The sequence below is a fragment of the Carettochelys insculpta genome, chromosome 2, assembly GCF_033958435.1.
Source record: "Carettochelys insculpta isolate YL-2023 chromosome 2, ASM3395843v1, whole genome shotgun sequence".
In the NCBI taxonomy this organism is placed as follows: domain Eukaryota; kingdom Metazoa; phylum Chordata; order Testudines; family Carettochelyidae; genus Carettochelys; species Carettochelys insculpta.
This window is the reverse complement of record NC_134138.1, coordinates 21,624,074-21,644,551: the sequence shown is the minus strand read 5'-3', so window position 1 is coordinate 21,644,551 and position 20,478 is coordinate 21,624,074. Positions and strand designations below refer to the sequence as shown.

General features: G+C 40.9%; 1 protein-coding gene across 3 annotated transcripts in view; it reads right to left on the bottom strand.

Moving 5' to 3' along the window:
• The window catches only part of ASAP1 (ArfGAP with SH3 domain, ankyrin repeat and PH domain 1), a 274,729-nt gene that overhangs the window by 5,680 nt on the left and 248,571 nt on the right, over positions 1–20,478 (bottom strand). For all 3 annotated transcript variants that reach the window (XM_074986652.1, XM_074986653.1, XM_074986655.1), the window contains 5 exons: positions 18,072–18,233; positions 12,127–12,193; positions 9,013–9,071; positions 4,280–4,782; positions 91–213 (listed from right to left, as the gene is read on the bottom strand). In XM_074986652.1, the coding sequence (XP_074842753.1) occupies positions 91–213; positions 4,280–4,782; positions 9,013–9,071; positions 12,127–12,193; positions 18,072–18,233 (914 nt within the window). The remainder of the gene's footprint in view (positions 1–90; positions 214–4,279; positions 4,783–9,012; positions 9,072–12,126; positions 12,194–18,071; positions 18,234–20,478) is intronic.

Here is a 20,478-nt window from a genome sequence, read left to right as displayed (position 1 = left end):
GCAGAAACTAAGAATACTGCTGCTCAGCTGAGAGTGATGCTCAATAAAGTGTCAATCAGGTAGAATTTTCATAAAAGGTGAGATACATACCCACCACTCTTGGTCCTCTTCACCAGTTACTATAATTATTTCTCCTTCAACAAAGGTAAGCTCATCATCATTGTCTGCTTGGCAGTCATAAATGGTCTTCACTCTCCTAACTTTGTTTTTCCCCTAAAAAGTAAATACAATTTTAGCTGAAAGCGCTATGAAAGGGGATAAATATATAGCATTTAGATTTTGTTTTTTAGCTATGATTTTTTTTCCAGAAAGCCAGTGCATTTTACCAGTTGTTTGTATTTCTGATTTCATGGGGAAATCCTCCTCTCCCTGTAGCTGCCACTTACTCCGCAGCCCATCATTCCAAAGTGCTTTGTTTTATCAAGACTTTTAGACAACTGTATGTGCACTATACAGTCTATATTCAGAGATGCAATTTTAAAAAAACTTGACATCTAACTACTGCCTTATCAAACTATTTAGGCCCCACCTTTAATTACTCAGGCCAGAAAGTAGTCCTAATGGTTCCAACATGCTTTAGTCTATATGTCCTAGCCCGTTAATGTGTATTTGATTAGGGATATAGGTCAAAACCAAACTGAAATCTAATTGCCTATGAAATTCAGAAAGATGGGGAACAGAGGCAATTACTGAAATCCAACCCCCCCGCCCGCCAGCTATACCTCACCTAAAGTTCTGGTTCTAGATCCAGTGCAAAATCAAACAAACCTATTCTTTGGTTCTGGAACAGACAGACAAAGACTAAATCTAGCAAGACAACATTTCCATGAGATTTTGACACAATGGCACAAATTCCACATGAAAACCTCTAAGACAACTGGCACTATTTTGGGCTGATCTGTCATGAAAATGGCTTGTGATAGCTAATCTGAACCCGAACACAATCTGTAAGTCTGATTCTGCTCTAGACTGCCAATTCATATACAAAATCTGCCACCCCTCTCCACAACATCTCTAGATGCTACCTGCTTTTTGGGGGAACTGTTGGAAACAGTTTCAAAAGTTGACTACTTTGCAAGTATATGATCTGTTATTGTACATCACATTTCAAACAACATCCAAAGACTGAATAAAGGCAAATAATGATAAAAGCTTCAGAATGGTAAGTGAACCTTAGTTAATAAGATAATGTGAGCCTCCGTGAAAAAAAAGATTGAGATGGAGTGGTACCTGTTGTCAAATATGCAAAAGGAATGTTATACAAAAGTGAAGGAATCCATTAAACAACACTGAATTTGATTAATGTTATAGTACAAAAAAAACATTGAAAATTAAGAAACCCTAAATAAACTTCAAAGCAGTTCAGCAACAGTAAACCAGTGTTTCTCAACAAAGAGTCTCTCTCTCTTTGGGAGTACAACCACATCTTCCAGGGGCTACATCAATTCATCTAGATATTTGCCTAGTTTTACAAAGGGCTACATAAGACACTAGTAAAATCAGTAGAATCTAAAAGTTCATTCAGTGACTTGTTTCTACTGCTTCATATGCCTTACGCTGAACTCTAAGCACAATATTTCTATTCCAATTAATACTAAGATGGCAGAAAGCAAGATTTCAGTAGTAGCAGTCTTTTGTGATATTTTTGCTTGTTTTTGTAAGTAAGTAGTTTTTCAGTGAGGTACACTTTGGTGGCATGCAAAACAAATCTGCCCTCTGAAAAGGATACAGTAATCTGGAAAGTTTGAATGGCGTTTGTTTTAAGACCTCAATTACCTTAGGACCATTTTTCTTAACTGGAGGTACACGTACCCTTTGGGGTACACAAGAGGAATCTTATTTTAGGGTACCTCTTTTTTTTTTTTTAAAGGGGCACTTTATTAAAAAAAAAAAAGATTGCGAAACACTGTAATAAACTATCAGGAGAGGATGAAGGTCACCTTTAATGGATGCCCAAAGTGACATCAGGCACCCAGCTTTTAGTGATATTTCTACACTGTGGATAATGAAATCAATAATGAAATGCAGCAAGGGAATAGACTTTTTCCACCAACCACACTGCATTAATTTTTCTAGTGCAAGTGAATTTCTACAGAAAGTTAGATTTCCATACGTCTCAAGGTGTAAAAACATGAGCAAAAGTGACTGACATAGCTTCTGGAAGTCAGCATTCTATTAATAATACACGGGTGACACTTTAATAATCTGCCCGCCGTTAACTCATTAAACTGATGGAAAGGTGAATATCAGCCTGACGAGGTATATATCTCTGGACGAAAGGCACATTTGAAAGGAATGTACATTAAGGGCATGGTTTGGCATTGTGATGTGTAAAGAGAAGCATTTTCATGGTGTTTAATATTTGAGTCTAACGCAGTTGCTAATACTAATTTTCTCCATGCACCCAAATCTGTCACTCCACCCTAAAATGCCCCTATATCAAAATACTCTGGAACAGATTTTGGTGCTCACAACTGCACAGTGATAGTCTCACTCACCAGTCAAGCAGGAATGGTGAGCTGAAGAGAAAGAATATGCTCTCCTAAACCCAAACCCAGAAGGAGCTCTCCCCACTTCTTTCAGTGAAAAAAAGAGACACTTGCTGGGTAAAAACACTTTCTCCATTTGTAAAGGAACCACATCTCCCTGTCCCAAATACAGGACAGAGAAATATGAGGGGAAGGAATGGCTCCTCCTGGCTACACCAAGCTCCAGGGAGCCAGGAGGCAGGTGGCAGCTGCTGGCGCTCCATCCCCCCAGCCCTGGAGAAATGGCAGCCACCAGCACTCCCCTCTGCCCCCTAGGAAAGTGACAGCCACTGGCGCCCCCCACCACCAGCCCCAGGAAAGGGGCGCCCCCCCCCAAGAAGCATGCTTTCTGGCCACCAGCTGCTGGTGGAAAAGGTCAGCAGGTTGGGGGGGCAAATACAGGACAATTAATCCCTTTTGAAAAATAAGCAGGGATACCTTTTTGGCATCCCAAATATGGGACAGGTAGTCACCCTATCCATGTGTGGTCAGTTCATAGGATAAAAATGTTATAAATGAATGTTTAATACCTTTTCTTTATCTACTTGGATTGTGAGATAAACAATTAAAGGCAACTCTACGAGAATAACTAGTGAGCAGTCTGAATAAAGCAACCTCTAAACTGCCTCTCCCTTTCAGAAAGGGCATGCAAGTGCGGCTAATCAGAGATACAAATGAGGTGCAGATTTAAATATCTTGCACCTCATTTGCATACTCCCCAAGGGATCTCGCTTCCAAAAGAGCTGTTTCCGAAAGCCAAAACAGCCATGTAGATGGGGGTCATTGGAAAGGAAATCCCACTTTTGAAAGCACCCTTATTCCTGAAAAAAAAATAGGTGGGATTTCCTTTCCAATGAACACTGTCTACATGGCTGTTTTGTCTTTCAAAAATAGCTCTTGGAAGCGAGATCCTGCAGGAGTATGCAAATTACGCACAAGATAGTTAAATCTGCACCTCATTTGCATTTCCAATCAGCCATATTTGCATGCCCCTTCCGAAAGGGAGGAACAGTGTAGACATAGTTCATGTGTTTTAGTAAATTAGATTAGGATAAATTATTCCTTTTGTACCTAAATTTGTAACATGTGTATCACATTTAAACGTAGTGGCAAGAACTCCAGACTGAGTTACAGTTCTGTTCCCAGCTTTGCCACTGATTTGTGCTGCATGTCACATGCTGCAAGTGAAAACTTGCTTCCGTTCCTCAATAGTTCCTTTGCTAAATACAATGATACTCATGCGCCTTTGTTAAACAGAGGCGCTAAATATTTGACTTATTACACTGTCAAAGTTGATTGTTGTTGGTTAAGATTTTCAGGTCTGTAGGAATTATTAAAACGGAAGTTTAAAATAAGAATACATTCTTTTAAAAACATGTTCAGAATCAAATATGTGTCCCAGTTTTTTATATATAGGAAACATAAACCAAAGAATTAGAAGACAAAAAGCTTTTAAATTTTTTTTAAGTCTTTAACAAACAGAAAGCTTCCTCTTATTGCAGAAGCATAATTTGCAGCCTTAACGCTACCAAAAATGCTTTGATGAATTTAAGGAGCAGGTCTTGCTCCCAGACCTGTCCTTTTATGTTCCTGTACTCCTTTTGAAATGCAAGTGGCTTCAACCTGAGAAGCATTATCAGTTAAAACCATTCAGAAGCATACATCTGTGCTCAAACCTGTTTTGTGCACATAACTCAAGGGCAAAGGTTGCCACAAGGTTTTCAGCACATCGGAATAATAAAACTACTCACTATGTTTATTTTCCTGGGAAGTGGCACTGGGGTTTCTGGCAGCGTATGTGTCACATCATTAGAATCTTCAGATACTTGCTTTTGGATGGTATCTCTAGAGTGTACATTTGGAGAAAGATCTATGGGGTGAGATTTCTGATTTGCCTCTGAAGGCTGAGGCTTTGGTGATGCTTCTCCAACGTGAGTTTTAGCCAATACCTCTCCTAGCTGAGGTTTCGGAGGAAGGTCTTTAATTTGTGGCTTTGGTGGCAAGTCTCCAAGTTGTGGTTTTGGAGGCAAATCTCCTAGCTGAGGTTTTGGGGGCAGTTCTCCTGGTTTTGGGGGTAAATCTCCAATTGGAGGCTTCTGGGCAGGTTCCACAGGCTGAGGCTTCGGGGGCAAGTCTCCAAGTTGTGGTTTCTGCGGCAGATCAACAGACTGTGAAGACTTCTGAAAGATTTCCAGGTGTTGATTAGTTTTATCTATTGAAAGATGATGACTAGCTTCTATTTTTCGTAGTGCCACTAAAACAGAAAGCAAAACCAGAATATTTTGATATGTATTTCACAGATAGACAAATAATCTTGTTTTAACATATTACATTTAAGAAGAATATGAAATATGCAAGACAACTTCTTTTCTTCTGGAAAGATTAATTTAGACTATGTAATCAAAATGTAGAAAAAGAATTTCCATTTCAGGCTAATTCCAAATACAGATATGTACAATGAAAGAAACTAAAGAGAAACTAACTGATTATCTTCAATAACTGAAGATGTCAGATATATTCTGAGTTATCATTCACAAAGTTTAAATCAAACACTATGTCTCAACAGTTGAAATTAATAAGCAATATTATATTTGTGATTTAAAAGAAAGGATCCAAATGTTAAAAATGATTACTTCCTTGCAGTTTGCATACAAATGGTCCTTTCAATCAACATTTATTTTTACATTTTCTTAGTTTCAGTGTTTTTCATTCCCTTATGCTCTTCCATGAAGAGTGCCAAGCAAATCTTGGCAGGCATGACTGCACTTAATGATATTTTAAAGGTACAACTGTATGCCACCCGATACTGAAAGAGAAAGTTCCTTGATGAAAGTACCATTGCATTTTGACTCTCAAAAAAGGACAATTTAATCTTGTGTTCAACATTTGGCTTTAAATCAAGCAACAGTGTCAGGAATAATTGGTCCACACATTTAAACTGCCATAAAAATCACATATACATTATTTGTAATCTAATCAACTACAAAAATTCATTCCCATCATTATATATGGTGAATGCAATTTTAAGATGAGAATTGTGCACACATTACCACATGTCAGAGACAATGTAGCCACGCATGTACATCAAAATGACTTCTACGCCTATGCAAATAAGGCATAAATGTTCAGGCTAAGCAATTTATTTGAATGGCACTTGTGATATTAAATACATTTTTATTAGCCCTCCAAAATGAAGGCTTCAAATAACCTAGTATATCAGTTTGTTGCTAGGTAACACACCCCTCAAAGACTGGAACAAGCATTTGCTATGGCTTGAGAATTCTGTTTATGGCTCTAATATACTTTCAGCCCATGATGACAGTCAACTCTAGTCTAATTTTATACTAAGTGAATACTGGCTTCTTTTGTAATGACACCTGTTATCTCAATGACATCTTAAAAGTACACAGCTGAACTGAATTATCTTATCTTGTTAAAAAAAACTGATTTTTTTTCTTAAATTTGTATTTAGGTTTCACCACTTGCATTTTTCATATCTTGCAGAATGAAGTAAGACTGGCCAGCCTCGTTTTCTGGTTCTCAAACTTTGGGACAACACATTGGTAAGCACAGAATCATAGTACAATAGTCCCTTGAGTTATGCAAGGGTTGTGTTCCCATGCACCCTTGCATAACATGAATTTCGCTTAAGTAGGGAGGGGGCTTTTTTCCCTGGCTGAATGCATGTTCTGCAGCCGGAGAATCAGCAGGAGCAGGAGCACTTGGAGCCCCTTTTGAAAGGTAAGTCCTGGGGTTGGGGGGGTGTGTGGCAACTAGGGAGGGTTAAGCCTGGAGGTAGGCTGGGGCTATAGGGGACTGGGGGGGGCAAAGTCTGGATGGGTTAGGGCTGCAAGGGACACAGGGGGGTGGAGCTGAGCTGGAGCCAGGCTGCAGGGGGTTGAGCTGGAGCTGGGCTATGGGTGGTTGTGTGCCATTCTTGGCACCCATGGCAGGGATTACTGAGCCCTGCATTAGGCAACTGGCTATTCTGGGTTTGGTGTCTCTGTCTAACCACTTTGTACAAATACTTGAAAAGCCATTGGCCTAGAGAGAAAATAATTCCATGGCTCAGCAGTTGGAACATTACCCTACTTTGACTTTGTATAAATAATTAATATAAAGCCAAAGAGCTTCAACATGAAAGAATGAGACAAACCCCTTCATATCCTGGAGTCTTACAATACTTCCTATAGTATGAAAGACCTGTGTACCTGTTACCTTCCTTACTTTGACAGGACAAAAAAGAAGACTTTTCACCCTTCTTCTTGGCCCCACATGATTAGAATAGGGAGATGTTTTCCAAAAAAGGAAAACGGCTACTCACCATTGTAACTGTTGTTCTTTGAGATGCACTGCTCGTATTTGTTTGAATTTGGTGTGTGTGCACATATGCCTGGCAGTTGGAGAGTTTTTCCATAGCAACTACCAGTTGGGTTGGGTGGGGGAGCCCCCTGAGGTGGGGCCTGTGTGGAACCTATATATGACCCAACCGACCCGACACCCCTCAGTTCCATCTTGCTGACAATTCTGACGGTGGAGCAAAAGGGTGGGTTGAATGGATAAGAACAACAGTTACAACAGTGGGTAGCCATTAGTTCTTCTTCAAGCGCTTGCTCATATCTATTGGAGATAGGTGATTCCCAAGACAAATCCAGGAGGGGTCATCAGACTCAACATGTGGCTGAATCAGGAACAGCAACCCAAAAGACTCCATCCCATTTAGATTGCTGCACAATGTGAAAGTGTATACAGAGGACCATGTTGCCGCACAAGATTTTCTGCCAATGCACATGCACCAGAAAGTTGGTTGAAGAGGCCTAAGTTCACAGAGTGCACAGTGACAGGTGGCAGGGAAACTTCAGCCATTGCAGCAATCCCATATACAGGACGTGATCCAGGCAGAGATGCACTGCAACAAAACCAGAAATCCCTTCATTCACTCAGCAATGGCCCTTACGGAAGGGCTTGGTCTGGTCAACGCAGAAGGCAAGAGCCCACGTCAGGCTTGAATGGCCAAGTGTCAAGCGGGAGATTGAAGCCATGCATGTGACCAGTGCCACGAGTCAGACTGGTGATGCCGTGGATGGCCATGCTGGGACTCAAAACAGGGCTGTGACTCTGAGCGGTTAGGTGCTGGTGCCTGAACAGGAGCAGCCAAAAGAGCAGGCTTGCCTCTGGAGACTCTCTGAGGGGCAGGGGCCTCAGAATGTGCTAGTGAGTTCATTATCTCGTTAAGTCGTCGCTCTGCCCAGTACGTATTAGATGTTAATGAAGGCCCAACGAGCACGAGATGACCTCTGGATGAGCCCAAGAGGATGGGGATCAGTGAGTGAGACACTGGGGTATCAGGATCTTGGGTCCTGGGAGCGTCTGGTGCCTTCTGCACCACCCATGCTGCTGTCAATGGTGCTGATGAATTGGGCATCCCAGAGTGAGAACAGTGCTGCACTGGAGGTTTCGAGCAAGTCGAACCCTTTTTCAGTGCCAGTCCCAAAGCTGAAGATGGTATGCTGCACAGCCAGGAAGGGGGTGTGGAGCCTTGCCGTGGAGGTTGGAGTGCTGACTCCATGAAGAGCTGCTGGAGCTGGAAGTCATGCTCCTTACAAGTCCATGGCTTGAAACTCCCTGCAGATACAGCACTTATCTGTTTGATGAGCTTCACCCAAACAAAGGCGGCAGGAGCTGTGGCATAGCAACAGGTACTCAAGCCACAACACTAACAGCCTCATGGGTAGTAAGAAAGGAACTATGGGGGTCCCAGTTTGGCTGGGTCATATCTAGGCTCCACACAGGCACCACGTCAAGGGACTCTCCAGGCAACCCAACCAATAGTTATTAGAGGAAAAAAAACTTTCTGGAAGCTGTGTGTGCATGTGCACACACACCTAACTCACAGATATGAGCAAGCACTCAAAGAAGAACCAATGTGACTCAGGAGCCTGAAGCACATTTTCAGAAGTGAGCTAAGTTCCATTGGTTTTTAAGTATCTTTTGTAAATGGGATCTAGAGTCCCAAGTCACTCAGACAATTTTGCATTTTTTACCCTTAGATCTGCACTAGTTAACATTTATATTCCAGTAATGATACCAGACCCCAATCAGTGTCATTAGTCCAACATGCTAAGTATGGCACACGTGAAGTACTAATACATGTGACTATGTGGTCCTTCTGCAAGGAGCTTGTGATCTTAAAATAAATCAATAATGAAGGAGGAAAATAAAAATAATAAACTCTTACTGATTTTCCTCCACATTCGGCAGAATTTCAGGTTTTGCATTAAAAATGTGTTTACTTTTTTGACAAACTCCTTCCTAACTCAGAGAGAAAAATCCTTTTATATTTTACTGGAATTTCCAGATTTGTGTTCTAGAAATAAATATCTTCTACTAAAAACACCAAATTTATAAAGCTCCTAAGATTTATCATCACTTCTTTAACACACATACAATTCAACTATGCACATATCTTTTAAAAAGGTCTTACCTTTCTGAGGTAGTTTTGGAAGAACTCTTGGGCCAAGTGCAGTCTTTGCAGTCCCCGTGCTAAGCAATAGATATGAAATATCAATACTTGAAACTTAACTGAATAATGAGCTTACTGCGTCCCATTTCTTGTACCACCCACCCATTATTCAGAAAAAAAAACCCCACTATATAAAGCTTTTGCATACCCAGGCCACACAATGTTATGCATGAAACAGTCTTAAAATTCAAAGCAATATTGGCAGTGGGCATGGATTATTTGAACAGAGGGAAAAGCCTTGCAAACTCTACATGTTTTTAAGGCTGCACGGCGCATCTGTTCCATAGACAACAATGCGTGCATACATGTATATTTAGAAAACTGCTTAAATTGAGAATGCAATTGAATGGACACATTTTATTTTAAAAAGTTATTACAAGCATGAATCAAGACCTTAACATACTAACATAACTGCATTTAGTACAGGTTGAACCTCTCTAGTCTGGCAACCCTCGGGACCTGACTGGTGCCAAACAACAGAATTTGCTGAACCACAGAAAGTCAATATTGTCCAGCAGTATGACCAACACTTTGTTTACTGGGCTCTTAAAAGACATTTAAGGGTAAATTACAACAAAATACCAGCACAGAACACTGAGAACCAGGACTACTGGCTGTAAACAAACTTTATGGGGCCGCAGGAAACTTGGCCACACCCAGCTAACTGCAATCAAGATGGATTACAGGTATTGACAGAGGACAGAGTGCTGGATTAGTGAGGCTCAACCTATAGACAGATAATTCATTCCAAAAGCATGCGATTATGGTGTAAGATAGTCTTTTTCTTTTTGGTACTAAAACCTCTCAGGAGTTGAACCTGTACCCCACAATTCACCCCACATGTATACTACAGTAATACATATACACACACCATAGCAAGTGTTATATGTAAGTTTATCAAAACATTCCATCCCTTTTTCAGTTGTGGGTAATTTTTCAAAAATCTTCACCAGTTACACTGATTACATATTACCAGTTACAATCAAGCATGGTGTGAATCCAAGGGTGAATAATTTTCAAAGTCTGAAAAATAAAATCTGATTCATTTGTATACAAGGAATTAAAAAAAACACACTCCCTGATAAAAATGCCCTGTGAACCTTTCTTGAACCCATTTTGCACACAAACAATTTGAGGATTAAAAAAAATAAATTTTGCAGGGAGATAAATCGCCATATCTTGAGTATTCTGGTGAAAACTGGTTTTGACTTGCTTAAGTAATGATACTCAGAAATTGCATTTTGTGCATGTTTTGTAGCTAATGAATGAGGTATCACAACCATCTGCCAACATGCCTAGGGAAGACGGATTGCTCTCAATCAGTCAGCTCCTCAGCTAGTGCATGTTGTCATAGGTCCATGGACTTCAACAAGGTAGAACTCCATACTGATTTAACTTCATATTAAAAAGATGAGCAAATGAAGGAAAACTTTGATCTTCATGTACATGTTGCTATGTGAAAAGTACAGTGAATTAAGCCATTTTTTAGGAAATAATATTCCTTTCCCGTTTTCTTCTGCTACTACTAATTTGTTCTCTTCTCCTCTACACTTCTCCTTTACTTGACACCCTATGTGAAGTGCCAGCTTAATAAGACACTGACAGTGAACAGCATATTTGAATCATTCAAACAAATGAGATCACTTTAATGAATTTTTATAGCAAGGGTCAAAGTGTGTTCAAACACTAGTTTATTCAATAATTATTCTCATTTTTTTCTTTCTTCTAAGGGTACACCATTTTCTGTACAAACAGATAATTATATAAATATTTGCTTAAGTATAACATTTCCACTTCTATGGGTTACATGTTTTAAACTAATAAATATGAGTGGGACAGTACATATAAGAAGAGTAATATTTTGCACTCAACATGCCATGCATGCTTAGTATAGAAACAAAACCTAGTAAGTTCTCACTATGGACCTTCTTTTAAGGATAGTTAGATTGTGCATAGATATTATAAGCATTAGACTCAGTTAGGAGCAGAACTCAAGGATAAAAGCATGTGGCAAAGAGATACAGGAACATAATCTTGTGTGGTATAAAACTATCCAAAATACAGACTATAAGAAAATGATCCAGGTGCATTTAAGGGGTTATTATGGTTTTGAATATGAATGGTCACATGGAACATAGCACAAACGAGAGTATGTCTCTTACGTTTTAATAGAGTAACAACATTGAACAAATATATTATCAAATTAGGGGATTTAACTACTGTATGTTAGTGAGCCGTTACTGTTAAAATTGGAATGGTTCCACTTTCCAGCTGACCCAAACACAGTGGCTGACCCTGTTAGTTCAGGCTACTGACCTTATAAAAGCATTTGTCTCATTAACTCAGTATATTCCTAACCAAACTACTATTTGGCCTGGAACCAGCCAAACCCTGCCAAGAAAAAGGAAAATTACTGACCTGTTATTCTACTTCTGTGAAGCTATCATTCTGACAAGATTCTTACTTCTGGGTCTCAACTCCTTAACATGAGACTTGTGGAACTCCACAAGCTCTTAAGTGTTATGGCACTTAAATGGGAATAGAAGCCACACTTTCTAGTGGTTGTCATGCACTACTATGAATTTAATTTCTGCTTTGGGAATGTTTAGTTAGTTCCCACTGCCTGGGAGTTAAAAGTCACAAAGAAAAAAAAGCAAGCTAGCAGAAGTTATAAAAAAATCGTCCTAAAAATAAAAATCAAGCGGCAAAAATTCAGCAACACCTCAATAAAGATTTAATGTAGAACAATGAGGTGATCAGATGAGTAAGAATCCTGTCAGAATATTTTTCAATAAGCAGAATTCAACCAATCCTCTGGTGCATGGGCAGCCTCAATTCTGTCATTTTTCAATCTGTGAGTATTTTGATGAGAGACAAGCGCAGCAGCATCTGCTGCCATAATTTTATCTGTACCATCCACAGATTCAATTCTGTGCGGCTGCTTCAAACTGATCCAAGAGGCTTGGCAGCATTATGTAGTTGGAATACTCAGATAATTAACAGGTGACTTTCCCTGGTTTATAAACTGGCCCCATCATGAACAACTTCAATAAATGCAAATATATAAAATCTTACCTTGACTGCTGAGACATTCCCTCAAACTTATTTGCAGTCTTAGTTGAGGGGGGACCCAGATCATTACCTATGGGGATAAACATTACTTGGACTTTTTAAAATGAAGATTAAAGTAACAGAAACACAAAGATAGAGGATAATATTGTATAAATTAAAAATCTGCAGCTTTCTAAATATGTTCCATATAAATCTATGTATACTTTAATGACTATTCTTCATTCATAGACTAACAAATTGTAAGGTGAGAAGAGATCATTATCGTTGTATTTAAACTGAAAGTCTTAACATGCTGACTATAGTCTGATTTGCTTTTTCTTGCCAGCAGATAGATGCTGTCAGCGACATATTTTCAAACTTATGTAGACAGGAGATCAAAATAAATATTCTCACAGGTGGCTGTGAAACAAGAAAAAATGCTGCACAACATTGCTCATCAACAATTTTGATGGAAAATTTTACAATGAGAAGTCAGTGCATGGATAAGTCATTCATGGTGTAATGCCCTTTTTTGCTAGCGTGGATGGGACTATACACCATGAACATACAATAAGACTGCAGCCAATACCATGTCATAGTTGACTCGGATTTGATTTGCCATGCTGCTCATGGGCCTTTCCTAACTCATTTTGAATGGTACAGTCAATAAGCTTTAGCCATACCTTCATATCTGAGGCCAGTGAGAGGATCATATGTACAGCTGTGGTGAAGGACAGAAAATATCATACATCACTGCTCACTTCCCTCTGATCAGATTTGATGGTGATCTGCACAGCAAACTGGCTTTGCAAGCTCCCCTTCCAATAATAAGATGATGTTGATATTTTCAAAACCATTCAGCAAGAGCTTAACCCAGCTTCCAACAAAGTCAATGGTAAAACAAAACAAAAACAAAACAACCTCCCATTGACTCCCAAAGGAGCAGAGTTAGGCTCATGCTGAGTATTTGTAAAAATTCCTCTGTTACAGTAGGTGGGCCCCAAGGCATAGTAAACTCAGAAGACATTGGACAATGAAGAATGTTTTTACAGCATCATAGAAGCTTTCGTTTTGGTTGGGTTTTTTTTTCGTTAAGACCTGCCTGCTTGAAGACTACTTGTCAAAGCTTGTAGATGTAAGAGAAAGAATTTTCTGAGTTCTATGAAGCAATTTCACTCTGAATCAGAGTCAGAGGATTTGATCTCCTAACAGATAATGTTCTATTAGTGGGTCTCATGAGTTAACTGAGCTACCTATCTAATAATAAAGGCTTTAAAATATTTATTTGTTAAGTATCAGAAGGGTAGCTGTGTTAGTCTGTAGCTGCAAGTACAACAAGAAGTCCTGTGGCACCTTATAGCCTAACAAGATATAAGTCTACAAGGTGCCACAAGACTTTTGGTTTACTTGTTTATTAGTTTGTTTTTCACTAGCTCTAAACTTTCAACATTTATTCTTTGTTAGGGTTCCTGACTTTTCTTTACAAGGGAAGTGAAGGCAACTATAAAAAAGACAATATAATAATTGGAAGAAACAAATATAAATCAGAACCAGGAATTGTAAAAAACTGATATGGGAAGCTGTTTCCTGGGGAAAGCATCTGACACCTATATTCCTCAGCAACTAGATGGTAAACCCCGACTCCTCAAAGCCTGGCTGCTGATTCCACAAAACCGCTTCGGACATTTTAGATAATTATAAATGCTTTGGATGCGTTGAATTTACTGCTACTGTGCGTGTCTATGTGCATGTGTGTTTGTACATACACATGCTTGAGATCTAGTAAAAAGAGTAGTTGTAGGTAAAACCATTCTGGTTTGTATCAATCATTTATCAGACAGAGGAGATGTGATCCCATTGAGTTATTCCTGATGTCACCTGGAGAGAAGCAGTTGAATTCCCACTCTTTTGGGTTCTGAAAACCTTGGGTAACAGAAGACTCTAAAGTTAGTGTTTTTTTCCCTTCAAATTAGCAGACGGGGTTAACTTGCATCTAAGAGATTAAAAAACAGTGGCTGAAGAGTTCATTGGGTCATTTATTTTAATTTCCAGTAAGTCTTGGAGCACTAGGAAAGTTCCAGAAGAATAGAAGAAAGGGAATTTTGTACCAATTTTTTAGAAAGATAAAAGAAATGACCCAGGTAGTTATAGGCCTCTCACTCTGACATCAATCCTGGGCAAAATAATGGAGCAGCTGATAATGGACTCAATAAATAAGGAATTAAAAGGAGGGTAATGTATTTAAGGCAAATCAACATGATTTTATGGAAAACAGATTCGGTTAAACTATCTGATTTTGGGAATAAGGGGCTTTCAAGATCAGGGGGCTGTTTCGAAAGCCCTCCCCTGCCCCGGCTACACGGGCGGCTGTGTTTTGAAACCAGCAGTTTTGAAGCATGTGCAGCTGCCATTATGCGAATGAGGTACTGCATATTCATGGCAGTGCCTCATTATCATATCCCGAAATGCCACATTATCATAGCCACATTACCATAGCCCTTCCAAAAGGAGGGGCTAGTGTTGCCACAGCCCCAGAGTGATGCAGTGGCCAAAAGAGTTAATGTGATCCTGGGATGCAAGAACAGGGGAATCTCAAGCAAGAGCAGAGAGGTAACCTTATCTCTACATGTTGCAGTGGTGCAACCCTTGCTGTAATACCTGTTGAGTGCCCAGAACTAGGAAGGATGTTGATAAATTGGGGAGGGTTCAGAGAAGAGCCACAAGAACGATTATATTTATTGACTGAAATAGCTTCATCTATTTACCTGAACAAAGAGAAGGTTAAGGGGTTACTTGATTACTGACTATAACAGGAGTGAGGAAAAAAGCAACCTGCAGGCAGGACACACTTTACCAGGGTTAGCTGCAGGTGGGCCGCTGGTGCTTTATTTACCCGAGCATCTGCAGCTCCTGTTGGCCATGGATGGCTGTTCCTAGCCAATGGGAGCCATGGGAAGCAGCATCTCGGTCTGTGCTGCTTCCTGCAGCTCCCATTGACTGAGAACAGTGGTGATACACTATCAATGGGCACTGCAATTGGTCATACCTGTAGACACACAGGTAAACAAAGCTTCAGTGGCCTTCCAGGAGCTAAACCTGGTGAATTGCCTCCTGCTTACGGCCCACCCCTGGTCTATAAGCATCTACATGAGGAAGGAATAATGGTTTCTTCTGTGTAACAGAGAAAGGTATAATACAATCCAATGTCTGGAAGTTGAAGCTAAACAAATGTAGACTGGAAATAAAGTGTAAATTTTTAACAAGAAAAATAATCACCAAACAATATACCAAAGATTGTGGTGGTTATCAATCACTGACTATTTTTAAGTCAAGACTGGATCAGAGATTGGACAAATTAAAGATATAATTTAGAAATTATTATGCAGAAGTTTTACAGAGGTGGGAAACCTGCGGCCTGGAGACCACAAGTGGCCTACTAAGGCTCCACCTGCGGCCCACAGACCCCTGGCTGCTGTCCTCCCACATGCGTCTTTCACACCCGGGCATCTGAGTCCTTTGAATCACCTGATTAGCACTCTGTCCCCACTCCTCTCCATTCCCACAGAGCTGGAATTCTGTGAATCAGCTGTTCACAGCCTTCCAGCTCTTGAAGGGAGCAGGAGAAGTACAGATGGAGTGTGAATCAAGAAATTTGCAGCACTATGAAGATGCTGGGAGAGAGGGAGAGGAGCAAGGAAATGGGGGGCTTTAGTGCACAAGAGGCAAATGGGGGAGGGGAGGCTGCAAGACCACAAGTGGAACTGACCCTTTGCAGTTGTTGATCTCTGTTCCTTGGCCTGTGTAATACTGGAGGTCAAACTAGATGATCATAATGGTTTCTTCTAGCCTCACAACCTACGAATGTACTTCCTGCTTAGTTCTGAACTAGCCCAAGATGTGCTTCAGAGCATGTCATAAAGCCTCTCTTCACTTCTCAAGCTTTTACGGAAGCAGAAAGATAATGAATGTAATAAAGTAGTACATATTTTCTTCTTTGAATACTAGCTTTCACTTTTGTCACACTTCTTTTTCATCTCTCAGGCTGGAATCTGGCCTGAATCTCAAACACAGATGACAGACAAATCTGCACTGGAATCAGACTGTGATCTAGCATAAGCCCAAGGGTTGCTGACTGGACTAATTATATGGCTTTTGCATTTGTCAGAGACATTGGGTTTCGAAAAGGACAGCCATCACAATTGGAATAAAATGTGAGTGAACAATTAAACATATTTGGCCCTAAATCCTAAAGTGAAGGTGGCTTATGGAGAGCCTGCTAGCCAGATTCATTGCAGAGTATGTGGGCCTGAGAAGCACGGTGTCCAAAAACTTTATTTTGCAGAGAAAAACATTTAGGATATCTGTGATACTCACTTCGAATATCCCAGAAAAATACCTCAAACTGTATTTACTTGCAGCAGTACCAAATGTTTGCTGCACATTGCATTGTGCTGTCAGGTACTGGGGACTGCATCAACCATACACCTCTTGGAAACTGAGTGTGAACACCACTCTTTAATTAACTGTCAGGATTCATTAATCTAAAGACTCCCACCTAAGATGAAATGGTGCTGACTGTAAAAGGCATTCCTTTTGTTTAGTGGCCACTGGACTGAAATATCTCTCTTGCCACAGTTTTTTTTTTTTAAACCATTGACACAATGACTCTCTGACTCAGTTCCAGACACTTTCACTAGTATTTGTTGGCAATATCTACAGATGCTTTTGAATGGTTGACTCAAAATATTAAATGAGCTTTGATTTATTTTCTCTTGTGTAATTCATGTTCAGCTACAATAAAAACAGAAACCAAAGCAATCAACCAACCACGTGTCATTTATCTGCCCAGGAATGTGGGCTGTTCGTATGTAGGCAGAACATGCAAACAGACAGGGCAAAGGGATTCAGGGGAAAACATCCAAGAGAGCTCAGCATAGCAGGCAAGCACAGCATGACACTGGGGAAAAAAAATGAAGGAAAATGCTTTTAGGTCTTTTAGCCAAAGAGGCTCAGGGCTGTATCTTAAGAAATTGTTCCTCTTATTCTTGATTCCTCCTGTGTTCTGAGAAGCAGAGACTTTGCGCATTCCATGTAAGTAAACAAGATTACATGAGAGAAAATATAAGACTATCAATTTCTACTTCCAGCTGGAACACCCTCAGGTTCCCAAACTTTGACTAACCACTCTGGGGCAACAATAACATTTTTATTTGCACTAATTTCACCCCTCGTATTCAAAGGGCTTCTCTTCATGTAGAACACTGCTGATGTGCCACTGTAGTGCTTCAGTGAAGAAGCTACTTTGCCACCAGGAGAGCTTCCAGTAAGTCCACCTTTCTGAGAAGCAATAGCTGCATATATAAGCATTGTCTACTTGGGGCAAAAAAGTTCAGTCAATATAAGTATTATCACCCATGGGGTGGATTATTCACACCCCTGGACATTGCAGTTATACCTATATGGGTCTGTAGTGTTGATTTGGACTTAGGCTAAAGATAAATGTAGTGTGTTGGGGTTAGTTTTAAGAAGGCAGCAGCTTTCCCTCCAACAAGAATTTTCTTTATTATGATAGAGGAACTACCTTTAAGAGTGTCAGTTACCAGGAATAGGCAGGATTTATGATAGAAACAAGTTTGACTTGGCCAATTAGTCTTTACTATGAAGAAAAAATGCCTGTCTGGACAGTTCTGTAATAAATGTTTCTATAAAATTTTGTAAGAAATGTATCCTGTTACACAAATACTTTATCTGGTTTCTACATGCTCCTGTTGGCAGAAAGATGTAAATCCTGAAAGTCTCTGGACTGGTACAGCCACCATTAGCAAGACCCTGGGTATTTGGGGATAGAATTGTTCTGAAATGCCACAAAAATATAGCAGCAATACCAAGAATGGTGCACCAACTAAAGAAGGAATTAATATACACCACCCACCTATGTTTTATTTTATTTTGCATTTTAAAAAACTCACCCCAAGGAATTTGGCCCTTATTCTGGGGTCCGTGAGGTAGCGGGCTTGGTGGGTCAGAGAGGGTTCTTTTATGTCCAGGGGGTGGGGGAGGTGGTCTCTTCTTGGAAAGAGTGGAGCTGCCACTAGATGGTTGAGTGCTTAGAGGAAGGGTTGAAGGTGGACCTGTAAAATTAATGACAAAAAACAAAACAAAACTCTTTTAACCACTACAGGATATGTAATATCAAAGTAGCACTGAAGAATTCCAAATCAGAATATAGGAAAGCACAGAAAAGCACTGAAAACAAAAATAAAGCCATGCCAAAACACAGGTGAGATTAAAGACATACCCATCACATTCTTAGCCATTTTAAACTGTAATACGACAATGAAATTTGACAATAAATGAAATACATATACTTTCAAATTTACACTCACGTAAGGTTAATCATGGCAGGATTTTTAATTTTAGGCACTGCTAAAAACAGCAGCACATTTTAAATCCTTATACAATATTTATTGATGATAAATCCTAATTATAGAATATTGTCTCAGAATTAACTATTAACAAAATCTCCATGCCACAAAGAAACAACACTAAATCTTACACCATGTTGTCTGTATTGCATCTTTCAGGCATCACACCAGAGCTACTGCAATCATGGAGGCTTTTACAGTTGTTTTCCCTGTAGCAAACTTTCCTTGAATGCTGAGAAATAGTTTTCCAAAATAAATTCATTTTTTCCATTGTCAATTACAACAGGCTGAAACTCCTAAATTCGGCACTCTCTGGTCCAACATCCCTCTTCCAGCAGGATGAGGGATGTCACTGGACCAGAGAGCAGGGCAGGAAGGTGTAACCTGTCTCCTTAGGCAGCCCTGGGGGAGGTGGGGAGTTGCAACAGAGCCTGTGTCACCCACAGCAACCTGTGGGAGGGCAGGCATGCAAGTCTGGTGTCTGCTAGCAGCCCTGCGGGGCTGGTGATGGAGCTGGAGCCAGAGCTGGGTTTCTGTCATGGAGCCAGAGACAATTTTTCCCGCCGCTGCCATGCAGAGCCAGAGCCAGAGCCAGAGCCAGAGCCAGAGCCAGAGCCAGAGCCAGAGCCAGAGCCAGAGCCAGCTTTCCGCCCATGGGGTTGTGGCTGGGGCTGGAACTGGCTTTCCCCTGCAGGGCGAGAGCCACCTCTCCCCTACGGGGCTGGAGCTGCATCCCCAGCATGCGCCTGAGCCAGGTTCTCCTGGCAGCTCCAAGGCAGAAGGTAAGGGGAGCAGCCCAGAGGCAGGAGTGGGGGTGTGGCAGCAGGGGGGCCATGGCAGGGAACCTTCCCTGGTCTGGGAAACTGTTTGGCCGGAACTGGTCCACTTCCAGCCATGCTGGATGAGGGAGGTGGAACCCATATGGTTTCTGTGTGGATTTAATAACGCTAAATATATATTGATAGTGCGTGATAAAGCATTAAACCTAATGGATAAGGAACAGACACGACAAAACCCCATTATAAACACACAAAGCCGTACAATGGCATGTTTAGAATGGCTCCAAATACACTTCCAGCTAGTAAAGTAATAATGGAGGTTTTTGGCTGTGATCCTTCAATGAGCTTTGCATATGCCTTTGGCTGCACAGAGCCCTACTGGTCCAAGCCTGTATACATCCAAGGATCTGCACTCATTGCAAGAATTGGGTATTAAGGATAGTGTCTAACTATGGATACTTAACTATTCTTCCATTTAAAACTGGCCTAAATATACAGTGGCTATTACTTATTATTTAAATAATACATTACGGTCTCTTGTATAACCCTTGCTAATTTGCATTTTGCTAATTTATATATCTCATAATTTGCACACAAGTAGTACTGTTTCCTCCCTCAGGAAATACAGAGCTCTGAGAGGATATCATGAAGACCATGTTACTTTTAGATGTGTACTGCAAACCATGTTTATGTAAAAATAATGGGAACCAGATTATGTGTCAAATTTGTGGCCTCTACCACAGCTGTCAGCAGGCCAGCCACACGACTGCTGGCCCCAGCCTGGGCACACCCCAGATGGCCACACCCCACCCCAGCACGTGGAGATGGTGTCTTATGACACTCAGCACCTTTTCCTGTGGACAGCACCACAAGATGCATGCCTGGGGAGGAGGTGGGAGTGGACTGCACCTGTTGCATGCCTCACCCATGTGGGGACCCCTCAGTGCCCTGGGACCCCCAAGGCTACTGGGCCATCAGACAGGGGCCTGGGGAGCTGCCCACAAGGGGTGGGAGGCACAGCGCTCAGGGCTGGGCTGCAGGACTGAAAGGTCATCTCTCTCTCCCCGTCTGTCGCTACAGGTCCCTCGTCCGAGAGCCATGCGAGTCCTGTCCAGGAGCCTGGGAGTCCTGCAGTACCTGTGTAGGAGGCTGGGGCAGCCCCACCACGTCAT